Here is a 23,713-nt window from a genome sequence, read left to right on the forward strand (position 1 = left end):
CGTCAAGAAGTTGTGCGACGGTGCCCTTTTACCCGAGCCCAAAACAGTGTCGTGCGGGTAAGAAAGAAAAAAAAATTCCGGATCTGACTTTTGGGGTTAGGGTCTCGGATTGGTTTTTGATTCTAGGCCGAAACTCTAATCATGGTTTAGGGTTTTGGACTGTCCGGATCGAGATCCGTCAAGGTCTTTTCTTTCTGTGATCTTTTCTTTCCCCAACTTTCTAGATCTACTCACTAGTTAGGCGTCTGATACCATTGTTAGTACTAGGATCGGCTAGTGGTGAGTCTAGATGGGGTACAAGCTTTCAATTCGGGATAAACAAGTGTCATAGTACAAGATCTATAGGATTCGGGAATGGGAGAATACGATTCATACCATCGGAGGAGGTAGGAGCGGGCGCGGTGGAAGATCCGGATCCGGAGCCCGCCATGTCTTCGGTGGGATCTGCGCTAGGCAGCGACGGGTGGGGAAGACTCGGTGGTGCAGTGGCGACCGGCGGAGAAGGTTCGGTGGTGCAGTGCAGTGGCGGCGCTGGGGACTTCCCGTCACTGGCTGCGCCCCTCTCTAGATCGGGATTAGGGTTTCGGTGGGGAGTGGCGGCTCACGGTGAACCTCGTACTGAGACCCGGCGGCCCCCACCTTGTATTTATAGCGCAGTGTGACAGGGGCCCTCCAGCCATAGATGGGCTGGGCGCCCCCGATCAGGGCGCAGGTCAAGGCCCGATTAGATGGGCCTAATCGGTGGGAGATCATTCCAACAGTAATAACAACAGTCTTGTGAAGAAGATGGAGAGGAGGGAAAGATGCTAGATGCCAGGCGGAATCTTTGAAGGTGTTGTGTTAAGTTGATGCTGAAAAATGGTCTGAACTCTGGAGGTCATGCGAATGAACGGGCTTTGCTTGTTTGTCTCGTCTTAAGGATGCCGATTCCCAGATTGATAGTTTGTCAGATGAAGTCTGTCAGTCTGAGGCACAAGGTCATCAGATTGTGAAGGATCGCACAGATTCTTCTACATGGTTAGCGCAGTCCAACCTTTATGCTTCTACATGGTTAGGCTTGTGCGGCTAAAGGCAAACAACCGGCACCTTTAGCGTCAGGGGCACTCCCAATACAGAAACTATCATGGTTTCTATAGACTGCAGTGCCACCTAAGTATTTTACTGATGTGACAATGTAGTTATTGAAGAGAGAGAGAGAGTAAAAATCATAGAAACTGGGTCTTAGTTAGAAACCATGTCTATACAAAATCCAAGACATGAAGTGATATGATTGGCTAAGAATGGAGAGAGAATGAATGCGATTGGATATAAAAATATTCTATAGAAACTATCTATTCAGAGCATAGTTTCTATATATAGGGCCTGTTTAGATCCCAAATTTTTACATACCAAAAGTTTTGGCTGTAAACTTTACATCCAAATAGGTATTTAGATACTTCCAAAAAACTTTTTGGTCTGCAACACATAAGACAGATTTGCCTTTATTTAATGCTTGGTTTGGTTCATTAATTGAAGTACATGCACATGATTGCTGGGGGTATACCCCGTCCAACTCGGGTCCCTAGGCACTTTTTGGACAGTTTTGGGACTCAATGGTCTCAAATTTCAAATCTTTACAGCCCATGGTTTACAGACCCCTGTTTAGATCCATTCTTCCAAAAAGTGTACATTTCTCAAAAATATTTTGGTTTTTGGCTGCATCTAAACAGGCTCATAGTGTCTATAAAAATTAATGGGTATAGAAACTATACGCCCTGAGCATTGGAGCTCACGCAGCGTTGCAGGTTAATCTTTCAGCGGCAGGCACAAGCGCAGAGAGCACCGCGTGCTCCTCGAGCCTCACCCACAGCATGCTGCCAGCGGCATCGCGTTCCCAACGATCAGGTTACATTGCACGTCTTCTCTGCCCCCGCGCTCGGCAAGAGGCTCCGCGCAATGCCTGTTCGCTGTGGCCACCCCGGTCCAAGTTGTCGGCGTTTCAACTTTCAAATACCGATCGCCCCGCCCCTCTCCGAGCTGCCGCAGCAGCCATCAGCGCCACGGTCCCTTCGACCTTGGATGAGGCACCCACATTCTGTTACCCACCCAGCTGCGTAGGGGCTGAATGAAACAGAGCTAGCGAGCTGCTTTCCAAGATCGCCTCGGCCGGAACCTTGACACAATGGCGGCGAAAAGGCTCGGCGGATTCTTGATCCCCGCCACCGTGTCGAGGATCCCATTGACGGCGACGTCCACCGCGTCCTTGATCGTCTCCAGCTTCGACCTGGGGTCGGCGTACAACAAAGACGGGATGAGCCTGATCACCTCCTCCCGCATCCGCTCCACCGTGGCCGGAGGGATCGCCCGGAGCACGGCCTCGATGCTCACGTTGCGCCGCCTCACGTCGGCGTCCGGGATGAACACCGAGTACTTGAGGTGGCCGTCCTTGGGGAGATGCCACGGGTACTGCTCGTACGCCGTCCCCGTGTGGAAGAACACCGGGATGCATCCGGCCACCATCGAGTCGAACACCGATCGCCGCGTGCACGAGTCGCCCGGCGGCTGCAGGCAGAACACGGCCTTCTGGAACAGCCGCATGATGCTGGCGGGGGTGTGGCACTGCGTGCTGCCGAGGGTGCGAGCGCACCCCAGCATGGCGCAGGCGCTGGACGCCTTGCACTGCGCGATGACGTGATCCCGGATCCGGATGCTCATCGGAACGTCCGGCCGCGGCGCACCCACGAACGCCATGAGCCACGTCCGGTTCTGGCCGCGCACCCTGTCCTGCCACCGGAGCACGTCGGCGTCAGACCTTGGGTGGAAGTAGGTCGGGTACGGCACGGAGAAGTCGCTGGTGTATTTCAGCGTGGACTCCAGCACGAGCACGGTCATGTTCCGGCCACCCGGCATGGCGAGGAGGTCGGTGCCCCAGTCCGGGTTCACGTTGCTGCTCCTCCGGAAGTCCCACCCCGTTCGCCCGGCGACGAGGAAGTGGTCGCGGCCCCACATGCGCCGCCACTGGGGCCGTGCCATGAGCCACTCTATCAGGTCCACCGACGCGGCGTCCCTGGTGGCGTTGTCGTAGCCCCAGTGATAGCGGGCGAAGTCGAAGCCGGCGTAGAACGGGACGAACACGGCGGACGCCACGGCGGAGTGGTTGGTCAGGCACTCGTACTGCTTCATCCGGTTGTGGAAGATGGAGTCCAGCGCGAACTGGTGCGTCCCGTACCACCCAGCTTCGCCCGTGATGGCACCGCCGTCGTCGGCGGCGGCGGCGAGGGGACGGCCGAGGCCGGCGTTGCTGACGAAGCCGCACATGTCCCCCCAGTGGTCCTCGGTCTTGCGGCAGTCGCGGATGATGTCGGCGTTGAAACGCGGCGGCAGATCGTGCATGTAGATGTACCGCCCCCGGCACGGGTCGGCCGCGAGGCCATCCCCATTGTTGCTCACCTCCACCGTGCTGCTGATCACGGTGAAATGTACGTAGAGGAAGAAGGTCCACGCCGCCACGCCGAGGACGGCGAGGATCCGCAGCCGCGGCAACACGTTCGCCGCCGCCTTGATCCCAATTCCCTTCATCCCGACGGCGCCCCGGCGCGACCGAGCACCGCCGCTGGCTTTGCGTGCAGATTTGACTAGCTAGGGAAACACAGAGCATGGATCAGCATCGGTTCTGGAACGAAGAAAGCAGAGGCAAGATTGGATTGGGCGGTAGTATAGAAAAGAATATGGCTCACCAGTTGTACGATCGAGTTGGCTGCGCTCCGTTTCATGCTGGGATGCTACTTAGTAGCTACAGCAGCGCACGATATGTGTAGCGATGGACGGAGGGATTAACTGGAGGGGAGGATCTCGGCCGGAGAAGGCTTATCCCGAGGCAGACGAGCGGTGAACTGCACATATCCTGCACTGATGTAGTGATGTACCCCTGACGAACTGACCGTCCACATGTGCTCTCAATGGCTTTTATTTGTTTTTAGCAAGTAGTAGTTCTAAAGTTCTTGAAAGAGAGCGGGAATACCATCACGGTGTCGGCATCACTCGCACGACCAGAATTTTAGAGTTCTTCGAGCTTTTGTTTGGCACAGCTCAACTTCACTAGTAAAACTGTTTTTTTAGAAAATAGCTTCTTGAGTGACTTTCTAGATGAAGCTGAACTGTTTTGAAAAAAGTGTTTGGCAAAATAGCTTCACCAACTACTTCATACATAGTTGAGAGAGAGAAATGAGTGAGAAGCTGCAATAAGCTACTTTTTTCCAGCTTCATCCAACTTATGTATTTGTGAGAGAAGAGGAAAAACAGCTTCACCCATGAAGCTGTTTTGGAAATAAGTGTTTGGCAAAAAAAACAGCTCACAATAGCTCATGAAGCTGTTGTGAGCCGTACCAAACATGTCCTTCTAGTGATGAGGTAGGCTTCACCTAGTATTTTAATATTCAATATTTAGTATAAATTTTCTCTACTAAATATATTTTAGTAAAATTTTCATATGCTATAACTAGTGGTAGTATTTTATTAATACTTTAAAACACTAAGAGAAGTCCCCCAGATCTTCTAATAATGCAGAACCCCTCTTCGTGGCAGCGTACGTTGACAATGAGCCAATGGTGATCGACCAGCTCACACAGTAGAGCAGTAGACAGTACTCTGCACCTACATGGTCGGCATCAACTAATCGAATTGTTTATCTTACGGGTTTATTGTTTGTCCAGTTGTTTATCTGAGTTGAGTACTGGGTACAGAAGGCTAATATATATGAGTACTGTCTACTGTGTGAGCTGGTCAATGACGACTTGTACACACAATGTGGAGATGAGATGAGATGCCTGAGTTTGCACATGAAGATCGATCTAGCATTCTGTCCACCTTTTCGACGAATTATTTTCTGCCCGGCAGTTTCTAGTTTAACACTAGAAGGTCCGAGATTGTTGACTGACAGCTATTTTATTTAGCTTGGGAGAACAAATAGGCGACGATGACATGTGCTGCACTTGTACATTACACATGGCGCTCTAACATTAGCTGCGCCCTCTGAATTTGTAGTTCAGCGAGACTTGCGTCGACTACTTTACGAGTAAAAGGTCTACTCGCAGACTTTTACAGTTTACAAGTACTGGTATATCTTCACTTGGAATATCCTCACATCCTCTAACAGTATAAACAAATAGCAAATGGGCTACTACCGTGCCAGTAATTTGCGGTGGTTAATCGAGAGAGCGTACATACGCACAGATGCACTTGCATTATCTTGTAGCAACTTGCTTGCCACGCAACACGTCGGCAATGTGAGATGATGGGAGAAGGCGCACTTGAGATTAATTAGACCAATGTTTATTAGAATTGGAAGGAACATCAGTGTTTATTAGAAAAAGTTTCTCTTACCTCAGACTCTAAAATTGTACTCCCTCCGTATAGAACATAGATATTGTTTTGGATAATGTTTGAGTCAAACATTGAGAATAAATCATCAATAACTTTTAAATTATTGAGTTTGCAAATGTAAAAATTATATGAATAGATTTGTCTTAAAAAAATACTTTATAAAAGTATACATATATCATTTTTTTTCTAAATAAATAAGAGGTCAAAGTTATGTTTTAGAGATCGTGTCGCTGTTCTAAATGACTTTTAAATCCTATATGGAGAGAGTATATCTTACCCTCTCAACTATCAACCATTTAAAATACTTCCCTGCTCTCTGAAACCATTTAAAATACATTCCTGCACCGGTTATAAGTGACTTGGTTTCATTATTTCCTAGTTTAAAAATTTCGATAAATATTTGATAAGGTTTTTAAACTACAAAAAATGTCTTTAAACTTCTAGATTTCAGAAAAAAATCTTGGAGATAGATTGGGACACGGTAAACTCAAATAAAATATTTAGATCTCATGAAAGTATCTCTAGAAGCTTTCCAAAAAAAAAGATTATTTCTAGGTTTCAATATCTAAACACAAAATTAAAATGCCTCCATAATAAAACATGATATGCAACTAGCATGAATGCATTCAACATTAAATGTGCGTCTCAATTTTTTACAAAGGTAAAACTCTAGTTCTATAGTGAATTAGAGTTCATGCAAGACTCCACATAGGACACCACACCATACTGGGGATAACAGCTTACATCAAAGGATAGATAAAGTGTCAAGAAACTATCCAACAACTTAAAAGAAACTCCCTACAACAAGAGAAACAAGACATAAGTTTTAAAATAGCCCGTCCACTTTCATCGCACGACCGTCTTCCAATTATTGTGCCAAAAGTATAGTATCCACATCTCGAGGATATGTAACTTGTCATACGAGAACACAAAATCCTCCCTTTTTTTAACTTCCTCTATACTGATTTTGTTCATTCTTTTTCCATGAACCTGTGCAACTATTACATTGATCCAATGTTTTATTTGATAGATATTTCTGTTTCAACAAATTGTAGCATAGGTCTTCTCCCCCTCCTTATATAGTCTCCACGCCCATTTGTATAAAATCCTAATAGAACTTCATTTATGAATCTAGTGTTCAAGATCCCTAGGCCACCAAAATCTTTAGGAATACATAAATGATCCCATTTCATCATGTGATATCCCATTATCCATATGTTGGTGATTTCCTTCTTATAGCATATATATCCCTATTGTGTAAATGAGAAGGGCACTTAAAGATGTGTTTGTTAAGATCAATGTAGCCCCTGATCTCATGTTCTTCCCCTTCCAAGGCTATAATCTTTTCTTCAACTTGTTTTCAACCCCCTAAAGGTTGATATCTCGAGATGCAAGTCATTAGGTCGATCAAAATCTGGCTCAACTGAACTAGAATGATATTTCACGTAGTTTAATTGGAGGAGAGAAATGAACTATAATGGCATTTGACCATAATTGGTTAGTTGGCCCAAAAAATTGGGTACCCACCTGCATCCTTACCGATATCCCTAAATGTTTAATAGAATGTGTGTGCTGGATTCTTGCTAGTTGAAAAGACCCACAAATAATATCATTATTAGGTACCCACCTCAGCCTATGCAAAACTATTTCGCCCAACTTGCACCACCCAACTTGCACCAAGGCACCTAAGACTAAAAGGATCACACTAGAAAGTCCTTAGGCACACCATACTAATTATGTCTTTAACAAGGGACACACTAAGAAACTAAATTAACATCCTAAGTAAATCTACCAAGCTTTATCCAACTCATATGATGAGCAACTTTAATAAGGGTATGTTTAAAACTTCAACTGTTAGCTTTGAAAAAGCTACTATGAACTATGAGCTTTGAAAAAAAACTATTGTGAGTTTTGTTTAATGAAAAAATATGAGCTTTGAAAAAAAACTATGAGCTACTATGACCAAGCTTTTACTCGAAGACATGTCTCTTCATTTTCCAATCTGCCCCACCATCTATGGAAGCGGTCCATCCAGTAGTAGTGATGTAGAAACAGATGACCACTGATTTAAGCCGCAACAAGATTGATTATACTATTCAGGTAAGAAGAAAGCTGCTTGGCTTTATAGAAAGTTGATTGTGCATGAAGAGGAGGGCGGCGACCAATGTTTCTCTTTCCATTATTAATGCAAACCAAACAATTGGCTGAAAAAGTCATGACAGAAAGTATTGTTCGTTGATTTGTTATGAGAGAAAAACACTGCTGAATAACCGTTAGATTCGGATTGATAAGCTTAAATAAACAAGACATTTGGGTTTGAGCATCTCCAAGAGTTTGCTATTCCACTTGGTATACTACAAAATTTGGCAAAAGTTGCAAAAAACGTTCTCCAACAATTTGCTATTCACAGTTGCCAAAATCCTTAACTTGCCAAAACTTTGTTCCGCGCGTCCAGTTCTCCGCGCGGCGGATTCCGTCGCCAAATCTCACGCGCGGCCTCGCGTGGTGAGTCTGTTTGCTTCGCGCGTTGCCTGGAAAGCGAACCTCCGCAAGCCTACAAAAAATCCGAGCCACTTTCCCACCCCGTTCCCCTTTCCTTGGGTGCCCGTGCCTTCCTTGGGTGCCCGTGCCTTCCTTGGGTGCCCGTGCCAGCTGCCACCCCACCCCGTTCCCCTTTCCCACCAGCAAAGCAGCTGCAATTTCCGTCCGCCATGGCCAAGACACCGCCACCCACCTCCACCTCCACCTCCACCTCCGACCCCGCGCTCCCAACCACCACTACCTCAGCCCCCAAGTCGTTGCCCCGCCCCGCCGCCGCGGGCCTCCTCGCCCCACTCGCAGCCTCTGCGCGCACCATCCTCGCGTCGGCGCGGCGCTCCCCGGTGACCACGCTCGCCGCCGCCTTCTTCCTGCTCGCGCTCGTCATGTACGGCGAGGACGCGCGCACCATCGCCGAGCTCTCCATCAACGACTACCTCTACCCGGACGCCGACCTCTACAACGTCTCTGGCCTGCCGCCGCTCGTGCTGCCGCCCACCTGCGACCTCTCCCACGGCCGCTGGGGTTGGAATGCATGCCGACGGTTAGTGCTGGGCCCATTATTTGTGGTTTGGTAAGTCCAAATTGGCAAACTCTTAGAGATGCTCTAAATATTTCACTTGTCATTTATTTTACAGAGTTGCCAAACATCACAATTTGGCAAGCTAGAAATAGTAAACTCTTGGAGATGCTAACGGGCCTTCGAATCTAGTGCCGTGCAGTCCATCCGGCCAGCTTTCGGTTTCTCGATAGAAGATTATATTGGAAGCACGTACACCAGGCTTCGGTATCAGCGGCATCACTCTGGATCATTGCCTCATTGGACGAAACAAGCTGAGGCGCCCGACGTGCTGCGTGGCCACCCAGCAAGTTGCTAATATGCAACGATGAGAGCGCTCCACGGCCACGAGCGGGTTTGTTTACGTGATCCAGTGTCCAGAAACCACGCTAACATGTGGAGAGGAGTTAGAGGAGGCCGTAGCTATGCAAATGCAAGTGTATGCACACTCTCTCGATTTAACCGCTGCCAGTATAGTATTGGCACATTTGCTATTAGTTTACCACTTGTTCAGCTCCTTCAGCTGTGGTTTCTGAATCAACCAGCTGTGTGCACTGTGCAGGATCTGGCAAGTGATACCCTAAATGTCTCCGACTATACACGGCCTCTCCTCCTAAACTAATCGAACCAAGTCTCGTGAAAACAGAGTAATAGTATTGTTAGATCGCCATGTGTGTCATCATCTCCCAGGCATCCTAAGCTAAATAAAATAACTGTCCATCAACGATCTCCTAATGCTAAAATTAGCAACTGATGGAGTGGGAAATAATCCGAGAGAAGGTGGACATAATGGTAGACCAATCTACACTCATGTGCCAAAATTGAGTCTATTTGGTTGTATATGCATTAGCATATATCCAGAATTTGTGATGCAGTCTAACCGTTGGTGAGAACTTTATGTGGACTTCCACAGTGCTCAAAGCATATACAATGCAGCATTTGTCCAAATTTGTCCTAAATCAAAGTTCTCTCGCTTTTATCAAGCTTTTTACATAATAACATTAACATGAACAGATTCAAATAAATGATCTATTAAAACATATATCATCAAAAATCTATTATAGAACTAATAATTTGATATTCTAGAATTTTTTTGAAAAAAAAGAAAAGTTCCGATCTCGGTGATTCGATGTTCTACATATTAATGCATTTCTCTATATATCAGATCAGAGTTAAATACATTTCACTTAGAATAAAACAAAGGGAGCTATAATTTGAAACGAAGGGGGCTAGTCTTGTTCGCTTGAGCATTTGCCGAATCTGCTAACCATTAGAAGTGTTTTTCTCTTACAACAAATCAACGAAAAGTACTTTCAGCCATGACTTTTCAGAGAAACGAACATGCTTTAACATAAACAACTGATTAAATAATGCACTTAATTGATGCGACCATGTATGTGCAGAGTGCTATCCGCCTGCACGCTCCAGTGTCCATTGTCAACGTACGCTGTCCCTCCCAAAGCGAGGGGCTCTGCCCTAGAAGATCGATCGAGTGATGGACCAGTGTCGTTGGTAATCCCGTCCAATGCCTAACTTCAGAGCACAGTAGTGTGGACGATCGTTTCGTCGGGAAGACAGTGCATTGTAGACTTGTAGTTCATCGCTCCACATACTCAACCATGAAACTGAGCGTAGCCAACTCGATCGTACAACTGGTGAGCTACGCATATTCTTTTGATTTTCTATCGTCCAATCCGATCTTGCTGCAACTTTAATTAATTTGTTCTTCCTTCTCGAACTGATGATACGTAGACCTTTGATCCGATGCTGCTTCATGCTCTTTGTTGTTTCCCTAGCTGGTCAAATCTGGACGGAAATCCGGCGGCAATGCTCGATCGCGCCGGGCCGTCGAAATGAAGGGAATCGAGATCAAGGCGGCGGCGAACGTATTGCCGCCGCCGAGAATCCTCGCCGCCCTCGCCTTGGCAGCATGGACCTTCTTCCTCTACGTGCATTTCTCCATGATCAGCGGCACGGTGGAGGTGAACAACGTGGAAGGCCTCGCCGACCCGTGCCGGGGACGGTACATCTACATGCACGACCTGCCGCCGCGTTTCAACGCCGACATCATCCGCAACGACTGTCGCAACACTGAGGGCCACTGGGGCGACATCTGCGCCTCCCTGAGCAACGGCGGCCTCGGCCGTCCGCTCGCCGACGACGGCGGTGTCATCACGGGCGGCGCCGGGTGGTACAGCACGCACCAGTTCGCGCTGGACATCATCTTCCACAACCGGATGAAGCAGTACGAGTGCCTGACCAACCACCCCGCCGTGGCGTCCGCCGTGTTCGTCCCGTTCTACGCCGGCTTCGACTTCGCCCGCTACCACTGGGGCTACGACAACGCCACCAGGGACGCCGCGTCGGTGGACCTGACAAGGTGGCTCATGGCACGGCCACAGTGGCAGCGCATGGGCGGGCGCGACCACTTCCTCGTCGCCGGGCGAACTGGGTGGGACTTCCGGAGGATCAGCAACCTCGGCGCGGACTGGGGCAACGACCTCCTCGTCATTCCGGGAGCCCGGAACATGTCCGTCCTCGTGCTGGAGTCCACGCTGAAACGCGGCACCGACTTCTCCGTGCCGTACCCGACCTACTTCCACCCCAGGTCGGACGCCGACGTGCTCCGGTGGCAGGACCGGGTGCGCCGCCGGCGCCGGACGTGGCTCATGGCGTTCGTGGGCGCGCCGCGGCCGGACGTTCAGATGAGCATCCGGGTCCGGGATCACGTCATCGCGCAGTGCAAGGCGTCCGGCGCCTGCGCCATGCTGAGCTGCGCGCGCACACCCAGCAGCACGCAGTGCCACACCCCCGCCAACATCATGCGGCTGTTCCAGAAGGCCGTCTTCTGCCTGCAGCCGCCGGGCGACTCCCCCACGCGACGGTCGGTGTTCGACTCGATGGTGGCCGGCTGCATTCCGGTGTTCTTCCACACGGGGTCGGCGTACAAGCAGTACCCGTGGCATCTCCCCAAGGACGACCACCTCAAGTACTCCGTGTACATCCCGACCGCGGACGTGAGGCGGCGCAACGTGAGCATCGAGGCCGTGCTCCGGGCGATCCCTCCGGCCACGGTGGTGCGGATGCAACAGGAGGTGATCAGGCTCATCCCGAGTTTGTTGTACGCTGACCCCAGGTCCAAGCTGGAGACTGTCAAGGATGCGGTTGACGTCGCCGTCGATGGGATCCTCGACACGGTGGCGCGGATCAAGAACGGCGAGGATGTCAACTGTGGCGGTCCAGTTGACAAGGATCCGCCGAACCTTTTCGCCTCGACGGCATCAAGGTTCTTTTCTGGAGGGATATGGCAAGCAGCTCGCTATGTTTCATTGTGGCAGTCAGGCATCTGAGTAAGCTGATCATATGTGTCTGAAAAGTCATACAACGTTGTTCGCTGATTTATTGTAAGATAAAAAAACTACTAAGTAGTTGATAGATAAGCTTAAGCAAATAGACTAATATTCGAATTTCGAAGAGTAAAATTTGGTTGCGGTCATTGAACTTGGTAAAGCGTAATCATGCAAAAGGTTTACGCGTGCTTGTATTAAGTTAGAGAAAAAAATTTGATACAATACGTCTTCTAACGTCTTGGGGCGCCATTAAATATTTACATAGAAGCTCATACCCTGTCTAATATACAAATTACGGACCTGCTATATATCAGTCGCTTGTTTTCTCGATCCCATCAGGCAACAAAGCTCATCCATGCAATCTTCCTCCAACGACCAAGACATCTTCTCTGTTCCTCTGGATAGCAAGCTGCTCTCTTCTTCCATGTCTTCCCAAATCGTGCAACCCTTCCACCCATTGCCCTGCCATGGCGTGATAGGGTCGCTAAGCTCGCGGCCTCCTCCTTCTCCTTGATCCCCCTCTTGCCGCCACCATGGCCATCATCGCCCCCACCCTAACCTGGCCCGGCCGCTAGAACCCTAACGCCACTCTTCTGCCATCCCCATTGCCTGGCCAGCTTGCCTCCCCTAAGCCCCTTCGCTTCTAAGCCCGCTAGAGCTAGGATGAGAGGAGAGAGAGAGAGAGAGAGATGGCATGCCTCGTTGTAACCCTAGCGCCTTCTTCTCCTTCGATGAGGGTGTGGGCGCGGGTGCGGGTGGTGGAGGGTGGAGTTAGGGGCGACCGAGGAAAGGCGCGGAGACATATTGCGCTTGTTAAGTTAAAATTTTCACCTATCATATATATAATGTCCTTGTTCTGATAGTTACAAATCTTTTAGCAATTTCAAATGGAATGTTCGAGAAATAAAGAAAAAATGGAATGTTATTAGTGATGAAAACGGTATGGATATTTTTTGATTGTATTCGATATCAAATCCGTTTAGAAGGGTTCACATATGTTCGTACCCGAGTCTGGAGATTCAACATTTGATACTGTATCCGTATCCGGATACTCAAATCACATATTTAAAATTAGGGATCAAAATGGTACAGATATTTTCCGAACATATTCGAGACCGGATCTATTTAGAGGCGTTCAAATTTGTCCGTATTCGAGTTCGGATATTCAACATCCGATATCGTATCCGTATCTGAATACTCAAAATCATATATTTATAATGTCGATGTCTAATTATATCCTATTCGACATGGCTGACACTATCCATATTCGAATCCGACCAGAAATATAAAAACAAATATAATATCAGTGATATCCATCAGTATTCGATACGTTTTCATCTATATTTAAAATGTCGGATATCCAATCGCATCCTATCCGACATGGCTGATACTATTTGTATTCAAATATGAATTCAACCAAAAATATGAAAATAAATGTAATATCAGTTATATCCGTATCCGATCCGTTTTCATCCATAAATGTTATACAAAATATAGAAAATTTGTTTTGTGGGCATATACTGATGATATCAATGAGTGTTCTTTACAAATTCTTGCAATGTTCAACTTGCAGGAACTTTATCATTGTTTAATCCCTTATCCCTCTAGTGGATTTAGGCCTTGTTTAGTTCGTGAAAATTTTTGGCTTTCGCGACTGTAGCACTTTCGTTTGTTTATGACAATTATTATGCAATTATAGAGTAACTAGGCTCAAAAGATTCGTCTCGCAAATTACAGACAAACTATGCAATTAATTTTTATTTTTATCTATATTTAATACTTCATGCATGAGTATAAAGATTCGATGTGATGAGGAATTTTGAAAATTTTTGGAAACTAAACAAGGCCTTAGAAAATCCATGGAGTTGCTCCCGCTATCCTAGGGCTGCACCTGTTTTTCTAGATGAAACAACTGAAGCTGTGCCAAAGCGGACCACTCTGCTAATCAGTATACCATACGAAGATGTACTACTGTAAAACACAGATTCCTTCGCTGGTTCAAAATTACCGATGCTGGTCAACTGCTCGCATCGATCCATTCGGCGTGATCCTTGATGCTGTCGCGGCGAAAAGGTTCGGTGGATCCTTGTCCACCGGTCCGCCACAATTAACTTGCTCGCCGTTCTTGATCCGCGCCACCGTGTCTAGGATCCCGTCAATGGCGACGTCGACCGCGTCCTTGAGTGTCTCCAGCTTGGACCTGGGGTCGGCGTACAACAAAGTCGGGATGAGCCTGATCACCTCCTCTCGCATTCGTTCCACCGTGGCCGGAGGGATCGCCCGGAGCACGGCCTCGATGCTCACGTTGCGCCGCCTCACGTCGGCGTCCGGGATGAACACCGAGTACTTGAGGTGGTCGTCCTTGGGGAGGTGCCACGGGTACTGCTTGTACGCCGACGCCGCGTGGAAGAACACCGGGATGCAGCCGGCCACCATCGAGTCGAACACCGACCGTCGCGTGCGGGAGTAAAAGTAGCCGTCGTCGTCGTCGCCAGGTGGTTGCAGGCAGAAGGTGGCCTTCTGGAATAGCCGTATAATGTCGGCGGCGCTGGGGCACTGGGCACTGCCGGCGGGGCTGCGCGTGCACCCCGGCGTGGCGCAAGCGCTGGACGCCTGGCACTGCGCGATGACGCGATCCCGGACTTGGGTCCTCCTCGGAACGTCCGGCCGCGGCGCACCCACGAACACCATGAGCCACGTCCGGTGCTGGCCGCGCACCCTGTCCTGCCACCGGAGCACGTCGGCGTCGGACCTGGGGTGGAAGTAGGTCGGGTACGGCACGGAGAAGTCGGTGCCGTGTTCCAGCGTGGACTCCAGCACGAGCAGGGACATGTTCCGGCCGGCCGGCGTGAGGAGGAGGCCGTTGGCTCGGTCCGGGTTCACGTCGCCGCCGCCGCTTCTCCGGAAGTCCCACCCTGTTCTCCCGGCGACGAGGAAGTGGTCACGCCCCGCCATGCGCCGCCACTGGGGCTGTACCGTGAGCCAAAACGACAGGTCCGCCGACGCGGCGTCCCTGGTGGCCTTGTCGTATTCCCGATGGTGGCGCAGAAAGTCGAAGCCGGCGTAGAACGGGACGAACACGGCGGCGGCCGCAGCGGAGCGGTTGGTCAGGCACTCGTACTGCTTCATCCGGTTGTGGAAGATGGCGTCCAGCGCGAGCTCGTGCGTGTCGTACCACCCCGCTCCACCGCCGTCCGTGCCGTCGTCGGTGAGGGGGCGGCCAAGGCCGGCGTTGCTCAGGAAGTCGCACATGTCGCCCCAGCGGCCCCCGGCCTTGCGGCAGTCGCGGATGATGTCGGTGTTGAAGCGCGGCGGCAGGTCGTAGACGTAGATGTACCGTCCCCGGCACGGGTCGCCGCCGTTGCTCACCTCCGCCGTGTCGCTGATCACCGAGAAATCTAGGTAGAGGAAGAAGGTCCATGCTACCACGGCGAGGATGGCGAGGTTCCGCAGCGAACACGGGCAGCACGGCCCCTTCGATTGCACAGCCCGGCGCGACCGAGCATTGCTGCCGGTTTTCCGTGCAGAATGGGTCGGCTAGGGAAATTAAACAAACGGTTTCGATAATTAGAATCCTGGGGAAGAAGAAAACAACCAGTTTTGTGTTGCAGTTGAATGAAGTAAATAATAAATTGGATTGACGCATGAATGATATAACCAGTTTCGTGAAAGAATAAAGTTGGGGCCATATATAAGATTCAAAAAGATCGAATATGCCTCACCAGTTGCATCCTCGAGTTGGCTACGCTCGGTTTGAATGCTGGGAGTGTGGCTATAACAGTGCAATGGACAGAGCGATTAGTCGGTGGCGAGGAAGACGAAGGCTAATAAGTCCAGGCACACACAAGTGTACGATGTGGACTACTTGCACACAGTTGCACTGTATTTCCGACGAACTGATGAACTGACCGACGTATACGTATGTATTGTAATATAAACAGCAGAAACGTGACGTCTTTATTGTTTTCTGCTCCGCTTTGCTAGTTTTACCTTAGGAGATCGTTGACGGACAGTTATCCTATTTAGCCTAGGAGATGATGTACGTTTTTTTAGAGCAAGCTTAGGAGATGATGCTGCCCGCTGCATTCGTACAGTGCACATGGTGGTGCTCTATAGCATTAGTATGCTTTCACAAGACTCGTGTAATCGATCGAAGACTTCCACGGTTTACTATGTATATATCTACTAGTAGTATATACTACTACGAGCAGGACAGAGGCCCACGTCCCAATTGGCCTTCATCCTGCTGCAGGCGCCCAAGAGTTGACCGGATCGAGATGGGAGAGCTCTGTCCTCTTGGTGCCGGCTGTCGAGGAGCTGCGGAGCTGCTGTCTGTGGACGAGCGGGAGCAGGAGCAAGAGCAAGAGCACGCACACCGACACCAATCAGTAGCCTCAGCCCAGCCGTCCAATGATCCAGGCGCGATCACTGATGATTACCGAAGCAGGCCTGGACCGGGCGGATTGCGTGTTCAGCAACCGATTCGTAGGCCAATGGTGGACGCGAGCCCACGGCCTTGTTCGCCCCCACCACAACGCCAAGCCCACGGCCCTGTTCGCCCCTACCGCAACGCCAAGCCCAACGGAGAGCTAGCTTCTCCTCCAGTGAAGCTTCGAGCGCGGAACGCCAAAGGGAACGGAAGAGGCGGGAAGCGGCAAAAACCAGCACCGCGCTTCCGCGCCGCCCCGAGGCCAGCCGCCAGCGCGACTGCGAGCGAGCAATGGAGGTCGGCGGCGACCTGGAGTCCCTCCTAGAGGCGATCAAATCCTCCGAGGTGCGCCGTCGTATCCCTCGCGCCTCGTCCGGGCGTCGATTTCGTGGTTACCGTTCCGTGCCCGTTCGTTGTTCCCCTCTCCCTAGGGTTTGGTTTGGTTCAGGGCGCCATGTGTTTGCTGCTGTGCTCTGGCTGGGTACGCCCGCTCGGGAGATTTGGGGGTTAGTTGGATTGCTCAATCAGTAGACGCTGGCGACGGGGTTGTGTGAGTGAGGGTTACTGTTTCCCTCCCGAGCTTATTGGTAAGCTTCCCCCAATTTGTAACCAAGTAGACGCTAGCAACGGGGTTTGTGTGAGTGAGGTTTACTGTTTCCCGAGCTTATTGGTAAGCTTCCCCCGATTTGTGTCGGAGGTCTTGTGTCCTATCGTTGTGGGGCTAAAATCAGCGATTCATTTTGATGTTCGTTCCCATTTGCTTTAGGAGTTCCCGCACATTGCATTTCTATTCTATTCTATTTCTGAAACCGCGGTTGGATGTTAAGTCATGCTCCTGCCATGAAGTCAAGTGTAGTGTGCTAACTTTACACTGATTTGTAGCAGGTTCTGGAAGATAGAATTGGTCTTATCAACCGACTTGAGAGTTCCTTTGTGTGTTCTGCGGATGATCTGAGCCCAATACTTGACAGTCTTATTGTATCCTTGTGCCTCCTTCATTTTATTGTTTAGTATTCATCCATTTACCATCCTCGCCAAAAAGACACCCTATCCCTGTATTTGTAGGAATATACACTAGATGGTAAGTCTCACCAGCTGGAAGCTGCTGCTAATTCGATTTTCCCTATATGATGCTCTGAATATTTGCTGTTATTCTGCTTTGGTATATTACCTTAACGGCATTTTAGGTATCTTGGGATGATTCTGGATGTTCAGGTCTATCGCACTGCATGCTACACAAGTCAATTTTGCAGGTTGCTCTGAAATGCTCATGTACAGATACAGCTGGTTGTCTGGGGCAATTTCTTGCTCTTGGTGCAAAGGTAATTCTCGCATTTTGAAGTAGAATTTGTTAGGGACCTTGTCGACTTCTTTTGGAAGTTGTTTGCCAACTGTAGTGGGTGATCTTGCTCCCCCAATGAAAGCAAATTTAATTGCTGGTGTATCTATAATAGGCGATCTCATGGTCTGGAAAGCATCTCCTATCGTCTGTTGAATCTATTGATGATTCTGAAGAGGTCCAACAGGAAGAACACTCCAGAATACTCCCAGAGGTCAAAATTATGAACCTTTTTCTCTACCTGAAATAGTTTGTTTTAATTATGGATGGACTATCACAAATACAAAATGAAGTATCCTTCTCTGCCCTTTTTCTCTACCTGATTGTGTAACCTTATAGCCTAGAGCAGACCACAGATCCACAAATGTTTTACTACATAAATTTAAATCTTATATTATATACTGATATCCTGTATTGTTTGTGATTCTTTATCCCTGACTCCCTGAGAGTCATGGAGAAAATCACTATATGGACAGCAGATGGTAAAACCTTGCTAGCAAATGTCATGTTCTGCACTCTGGGTTGTGCAGCATGAATTACATAATTTACTGACAGAAAAAATGAGTTATGACATGGATTTAGTTAAAACAGAATATGTGGACAGGATACTTTTATGGTAAAATTATTGTTTATAAGGAAAAAAAATGGAAGTTAATAGTATATTAGAGCAATAATTTGGCAAATTTCTCCATGAACTTGTCTATTTTGAATTTATACTTCTTATTACAACATATGGAATTCCGTTACATCCTTTATCCATTTCTGGTAGAGTGGTAGTGATTATCTGAAGAGAAATCTAATAGAAATGCAGTTTCTTGGTTTTAGATAATTTCAATGGCCTTAAATATGTCAATCAAGATCCTTCCCTCTGCGGCAAAATGTGTTACTGTAGATATGGTGCATAATATTGGTGATTTTATCTCAGAGTTGCTTAGTCTTATGGAAAGCTCAATAGTTGACAACGACAAGGTAAACTTTTATCTTGTACAGTGTTAGAATTAGCTTGTTCATCTGGCAAAGCCAGTGGCAATATATCCTGTATAAGTCAAAGATAAATTTACTGAGAAATAATTCATTTAGTTCCTTAGCTGCATATATTCAGTCAGACTTGCTTAACCTTATTTCATTAGGTAATTATGTGTTACCTTTTCATAGCTATTATCGCATTCCTGAAAGTAGTTTAAATGTTAAATCAAACGGAAAGTTATAGTAATTGACACGCTGCTCATTAAATTAAATACTCTCATATTATGCTCATATTCAGATTACTTGCATATCTTTTAGCAATTTCAAACGGATGCTATATGAAATATTGGAAATTCATCATTGAAACGAGCTTCCTAGACTTGTGTATTCATATATTTTATCAGCATACTCTGATCATATCAATATGAGGTAGTGGTGTTCTTTTCAAACTCATGCAATATTAGTCCTGCAAAAATAATGTCATTGTATAGCCTCTCTGATGGATATATGATCACAGAAAATTCATGGAGCTGCTCCAGATATCGCTAAGGCTGCACCTGTTTTTCTAGATGAAACAACTAAGCTGTGTCGGGCATACTCTGAGGCCGCAAAAGTAGATAACTGCACAATGAGTATAGCCGATGAAGATGCTACTGTGAAACACAACAAACAAGGTCTTGCTAGTGATGTCACCAGGATTACATCATCCACTATACAGACTATGTGTAGATTAGGAACCTATGCAGCATCCAGTGGTGGAAGCCAGGTAACTTTGCTGAATGCATCATGGAAGGGTGTAGTCTCCTTACTGCAAAGCGGTAAAGGGATGATTGAAGGAAAAGTAAATGTCAGAGAAATCATTGTAACCCTTCTGTCTCTGTCCGTAGAATCTCTAAGAGTTGCTGCTGAAACATGGTGCACGCTGTTACTAGAAACCCTTGGTGCTGCTGAAGCCAGAAGGGCATTCCTACCAATCAAGTTTTTCTTGATAAATGCTGTAAGGATTTGTTCAGCATATCCATCTGAAGCAATGACTATGTACAAGAACATAATGAATTGTGCATTGGTGATCACATCCTCAAACATTCTATTTAGCAAGAAGCCAGAGTTGAAAGCAGCAAATGAGGCACTTGTTGAATTGTTGGAGCCTACTTTATTTGTTTTACTAGATACACTTATGAAGTCATCTGACTTAACACCAGAATCCAAATGCCAGCTTGCCCATTATTTTTTTGAAAATGAAGAAGGTAAGAGTCCAGATCACATGGGACAAGCTAATCAGAGAGAGATAAATTTGGCCTCATTGGATTTCATTTTCTCTACGGATTCAGATGTGGACCATAGAAATAGAGCACTTTTACCTGCTGAGTTGCTTGTGTTTTTGCACTTTCTCAATGCTTCCTCATGGTTGACAGAAATGGTGGTCATCGCATTATCTAAAAAGCTACAGACTCTTCTTAATATCTTGACATCAGAACACATCTACTCCTATGTCCTTGGCTTCCAAATCCCTGCCTTAAATGGCGCTGACCATTCTCCTACAGTTGTTTGGCAACCTGTGTATACTTCTATCATACAAGCATTGAAGACTTTTATGATTTCTACTGTTGCTTCAAGTGCTGCTTGGAATGAGTTGGAGGCTTTCTTACTTGAAAACATTTTCCATCCCCATTTCCTTTGCTTGGAAATTATTACAGAGCTATGGTGTTTCTTCATGCGTTATGCTGAAAGTGAGACTTCAATCAATTTACTTAATCAAGTCTTCCTTCTATTAAAGACTGTTGCATCACCAGAGGATGTTTTTGCACCTCTCAGTGCTTTGCGGAATGTTGCACGTTCATTGTGCATCATCTTGAGCTATGCATCTTCTGCAACTGTTGATCAAATATATACTAGTGTGCTGAATGGTGAAAACTCTTCCAAGTCTTCAATCTTACACTTAGCATTGCTGATGGAAGGATTTCCTTTGGATTCATTGTCTGATGGCACAAAGGAACTTGCTGTGAAGAAAATGTTTACCTCTTTTGCTGGCTATCTGGAGAGCTACTCCAAGAATCATCAAGTAATCAATGTGCCAACTTCTAGCTTGGGTGTGTTAGGACTTCCTGTACATGCTCTGGCCTCTGCATTGCAGCATTGGTAAGTCTATTCTCTAACTACCAGTATTATTCACTCTGATGTGATGGCTGTCTTATACACTCAGTACTTTTTGGCAGCATAAGAAAGGATGATAGTATTGTAGATGAGAAGAGCATCACTGCTATGTTTAAGTTCACCATCTCTCTCATAAAGATGTATAGAACTGCACCAGATAGCAGTAAGGATAACCTTGCCAAGCACATTAGTTCCATGTTGGTTATTATCTCAAACACGAGGCATTTTTGCACATTCAGTGAGATGGAGCAGTTGACTCTGCAGTTGCGCACTCTGTTCTTGTCCACTTCTGATAAATCAAATGCAGTTCTGTCTCAGTGCAAACCTTCGATGGCTTCCTTTATGTCAACTCTTGGTCACTTGAACGTTACCGAAGATGATGCTAATGAACTTTGTTCTGCAATATGTGATCTGTATCATCTCCTGCTGAAGGAACGGCACTGGGCACTCATTCACCTCGCAATGGATTCCTTTGGGTACTTTGCTGGCCGCACATCCTTTACACAGCTCTGGAGAGCTGTTCCTGGAGATGCTGCCCTTTCGTACAATGCAAGCACAGGGACGAGCATAGATGAAAACGGATTCATGCTGGAGTTGAGAGCTTATCTTCAGAAAGAGGTCGCCTTGCACGCCCATAAATGGTCTGAAGAGCAAATCCGGCTCCTGGTTTCGGAAGGTAGAGCGCTGAAGAAGCTGGTTGAAGTTTATTGTGAAATTCCAGTCGCTTCTGAGCCTGAGAAGGCGCCGATCACAAAGGATGCCAGCACGAAGAAGAGGAAGATGCCAGATGGGATCTGTGAAGGGATGGTGATGCTGCAGAATGGTCTCAAGGTCATGCGAGGCGCCTTTGATGAAGCGGACTTTGCTGAGCTGAAGGATAGGTTTGCTGCACACTTGTCTCGCCTTGAGGATGCAGTTTCCCAATTTGCTAGTTTATCCGACGAAATCTGATATGGTGTACGGTAAGCGTGCAGGCTTCAGACGGCATTCGTAGCCGCGCTGTAACAGTGAACCCCCACTTGTAAATGTGATTGAAAAACAACAGCTTGTTTACTGCCCCTTTATTTAACTGTTCAGGAAATGGGGGTCGGTTTTCCTTCGGCCTCCCCGTATGATTGATTACACAAATGCAGCAAGCATCAGAGCATCTGAGGGGGCAAACTGCAAACGCGCCATCTCATCACGATGCGGCCGTGTGGGGTTATTCTTGATATTAGCATTTGGTTCCTGGTATGCGGCAGTTAGTTCGCAGGTCATCTCCTCGCCGGCGCTTGCGTGGCGAGAGGCTCAGCGCAAGGAACGCCGGCCTGAGCACTTGTGGCAGCTCGGGCGGTGGCCTTGTGGGGGCAAAAAATGCAAGAAAATGGATGAGAGAATCCAAACGTTCACCCGGTTTTCGCAATACCTTCTTTTGTATAACTACACAACATCTTACTGCTTTAACAATTGGTAGGTAGTACACCCTGCAGACGAGGCAAATACAACTTTTGCAGTTACAGCATCGTGATCCACCCGACGCAAACACTACATGCATGCACGCACCGACGACCTCGACACGTCCGAAACAAGCAGCCCAGCCACGACTGCCGACAATCGCTGGCCCGCTACAGTTACTACTTAAGCAAGATGGACGGTGATCCTCAGCAGCGTCTCTGCGCCGTCGGTGACGTGCTGGCCGGAGGCGATGAGCGGGCGCACCTCGGCGAACCCGCAGGCGCCCTTGAACTTGCCGGTGCCACCGGTAATGGACAGCCGGCACAGCGGCGTGCCGACCTTGTACACCCCGAAGAAGTTGATCGTGTCGCCGTACTCGCCGCCCTCCATCATGGCCGTGAACGCCATCATCTGCGACGACCCGTCGGCGGAGCTGGCCACGTACACGCCCTGCGCGCGCCCGAGCGGCTGCGCGCCGAGGTCCGGCCCGCCCGTCAGCACGTCGTCGATGACCGTGATGGTGCCGAACCCGAGGCTGAGGCCGTCGGGGCCCAGCTGCACCTGCGCCGGCGCCGCCGCCGCGCCGTTCCCTGGCTGCAGGAACCCGGCGCCGGACAGGCCGGTGTCCAGCGGGATGCCGGTGTTGCCGTTGTAAGTGGGCACCTGGCCGTTGGCGTTCGGGATGGGCACGCCGTTCCTGGGCGCGCTGAAGCCGATGGGGCGCGCGAACGGGACCTGCCCGTTGTAGATGTTGCCCAGCAAGCCGGTGATGGGCCGCGCCGTCGGGCTCGACCCGCCAAGGATGTCGTGCATGTAGAGCTCCAGAGGCGCGTCCGGCCCGCCCGCGCCTACGACGCCGCCGCCACTGCCTCCTGGCTGCGGGTTTGTCGCGGCCACCGCGGCGCCGGTCGTTGCCGAGGCAGGTATCTGGGCGTGGATGGCGGATGCGTGGAGCGTGACGATGAGAAGAGCGGCGAGAAGAACGGCTGGAAATGGGAAGAAGCTCGACATCTTGGGTTTTGGTTGGTTGGATGTGTTCGTATCTGGAGCTCGATCACCTGCGTATATTTTCTTTGTGTTCCTGGTTCTGGGTGGTTAAACGATTGACGAGACAAGGGTTTTATATACATTGAAGAATGTTTGCATGCAAGTATGCATCTCAAGGCATGAATGAATGAGTGAAGTAGTTGTCATGTGTGTTCTGAGTTCTGACCAAGGACGTCTGGAGGAAGAGTGAAGCAGTTGAGCTGTGAGGAACTGAAGTGGGTCTACCTGAACCAACGAGCCTGAATTATGGAATATTAGCTGGTCTCATCTCAAAGAAAGAAACACTTCAAAACAAAAGGCTGCGAAACACATGCTGATCCCAGTGTCTTGATTTAACGCTGAATGCTGAAGCTTGACTTGGACCCAGAGCTCACTTGTCGGTGACCGTTCCCGGGACGATTTGCCCGGACGACTGGAAAGTCTGAAACTGTTTAATAGGGACTTCCCCCTCTTCTCTCGACAAACAATTTCTGTTTTGTAGGAATTCTTTCATTTCTCTCTAGAAACAAAGTTTTTGCTTAGTAGAAATTCTCATG

The 23,713-nt window shown here is 48.4% G+C and overlaps 5 protein-coding genes across 5 annotated transcripts; 2 read left to right on the top strand and 3 right to left on the bottom strand.

Moving 5' to 3' along the window:
• On the bottom strand, nucleotides 1,520–3,926 carry LOC8080573 (xyloglucan galactosyltransferase KATAMARI1 homolog). Its single transcript, XM_002468475.2, has 2 exons — nucleotides 3,717–3,926; nucleotides 1,520–3,618 (listed from the first exon to the last, which is right to left on the bottom strand). Exons 1-2 carry the CDS (start codon nucleotides 3,750–3,752, stop codon nucleotides 2,116–2,118), a joined length of 1,539 nt encoding a protein of 512 aa, XP_002468520.2. The 5' UTR covers nucleotides 3,753–3,926; the 3' UTR covers nucleotides 1,520–2,115.
• Nucleotides 9,879–12,094, top strand: LOC8085494 (xyloglucan galactosyltransferase KATAMARI1 homolog). Its single transcript, XM_021451711.1, has 2 exons — nucleotides 9,879–10,113; nucleotides 10,255–12,094. The coding sequence occupies exons 1-2, from the start codon at nucleotides 10,078–10,080 to the stop codon at nucleotides 11,806–11,808; spliced, it is 1,590 nt and encodes a 529-aa protein (XP_021307386.1). The 5' UTR covers nucleotides 9,879–10,077; the 3' UTR covers nucleotides 11,809–12,094.
• On the bottom strand, nucleotides 13,628–15,740 carry LOC8085495 (xyloglucan galactosyltransferase KATAMARI1 homolog). The gene is made up of 2 exons (XM_002468476.2): nucleotides 15,531–15,740; nucleotides 13,628–15,345 (listed from the first exon to the last, which is right to left on the bottom strand). Exons 1-2 carry the CDS (start codon nucleotides 15,537–15,539, stop codon nucleotides 13,813–13,815), a joined length of 1,542 nt encoding a protein of 513 aa, XP_002468521.2. The 5' UTR covers nucleotides 15,540–15,740; the 3' UTR covers nucleotides 13,628–13,812.
• Nucleotides 16,417–21,828, top strand: LOC8080575. Its single transcript, XM_021458485.1, has 7 exons — nucleotides 16,417–16,582; nucleotides 17,123–17,215; nucleotides 17,425–17,559; nucleotides 17,692–17,790; nucleotides 18,402–18,545; nucleotides 19,060–20,681; nucleotides 20,759–21,828. The coding sequence occupies exons 1-7, from the start codon at nucleotides 16,529–16,531 to the stop codon at nucleotides 21,645–21,647; spliced, it is 3,036 nt and encodes a 1,011-aa protein (XP_021314160.1). The 5' UTR covers nucleotides 16,417–16,528; the 3' UTR covers nucleotides 21,648–21,828.
• Nucleotides 22,147–23,306, bottom strand: LOC8085496 (dirigent protein 16). Its single transcript, XM_002468477.2, has one exon. The coding sequence runs from the start codon at nucleotides 23,139–23,141 to the stop codon at nucleotides 22,314–22,316; it is 828 nt and encodes a 275-aa protein (XP_002468522.1). The 5' UTR covers nucleotides 23,142–23,306; the 3' UTR covers nucleotides 22,147–22,313.

This window comes from Sorghum bicolor, chromosome 1 (assembly GCF_000003195.3).
Source record: "Sorghum bicolor cultivar BTx623 chromosome 1, Sorghum_bicolor_NCBIv3, whole genome shotgun sequence".
In the NCBI taxonomy this organism is placed as follows: Eukaryota; Viridiplantae; Streptophyta; class Magnoliopsida; order Poales; family Poaceae; genus Sorghum; species Sorghum bicolor.

Bases quoted from the DNA above. Each gene is read 5' to 3' on its own strand.
- LOC8085496 (XM_002468477.2), bottom strand. From the start codon at position 23,141: ATGTCGAGCTTCTTCCCATTTCCAGCCGTTCTTCTCGCCGCTCTTCTC.
- LOC8085494 (XM_021451711.1), top strand. From the start codon at position 10,078: ATGAAACTGAGCGTAGCCAACTCGATCGTACAACTG. The intron at 10,114-10,254 runs GTGAGCTACGCA...TTGTTTCCCTAG, and splicing joins CCAACTCGATCGTACAACTG to CTGGTCAAATCTGGACGGAA.
- LOC8080575 (XM_021458485.1), top strand. From the start codon at position 16,529: ATGGAGGTCGGCGGCGACCTGGAGTCCCTCCTAGAGGCGATCAAATCC. The intron at 16,583-17,122 runs GTGCGCCGTCGT...GATTTGTAGCAG, and splicing joins AGGCGATCAAATCCTCCGAG to GTTCTGGAAGATAGAATTGG. The intron at 18,546-19,059 runs GTAAACTTTTAT...ATATGATCACAG, and splicing joins CAATAGTTGACAACGACAAG to AAAATTCATGGAGCTGCTCC.
- LOC8080573 (XM_002468475.2), bottom strand. From the start codon at position 3,752: ATGAAACGGAGCGCAGCCAACTCGATCGTACAACTG. The intron at 3,619-3,716 runs GTGAGCCATATT...GTGTTTCCCTAG, and splicing joins CCAACTCGATCGTACAACTG to CTAGTCAAATCTGCACGCAA.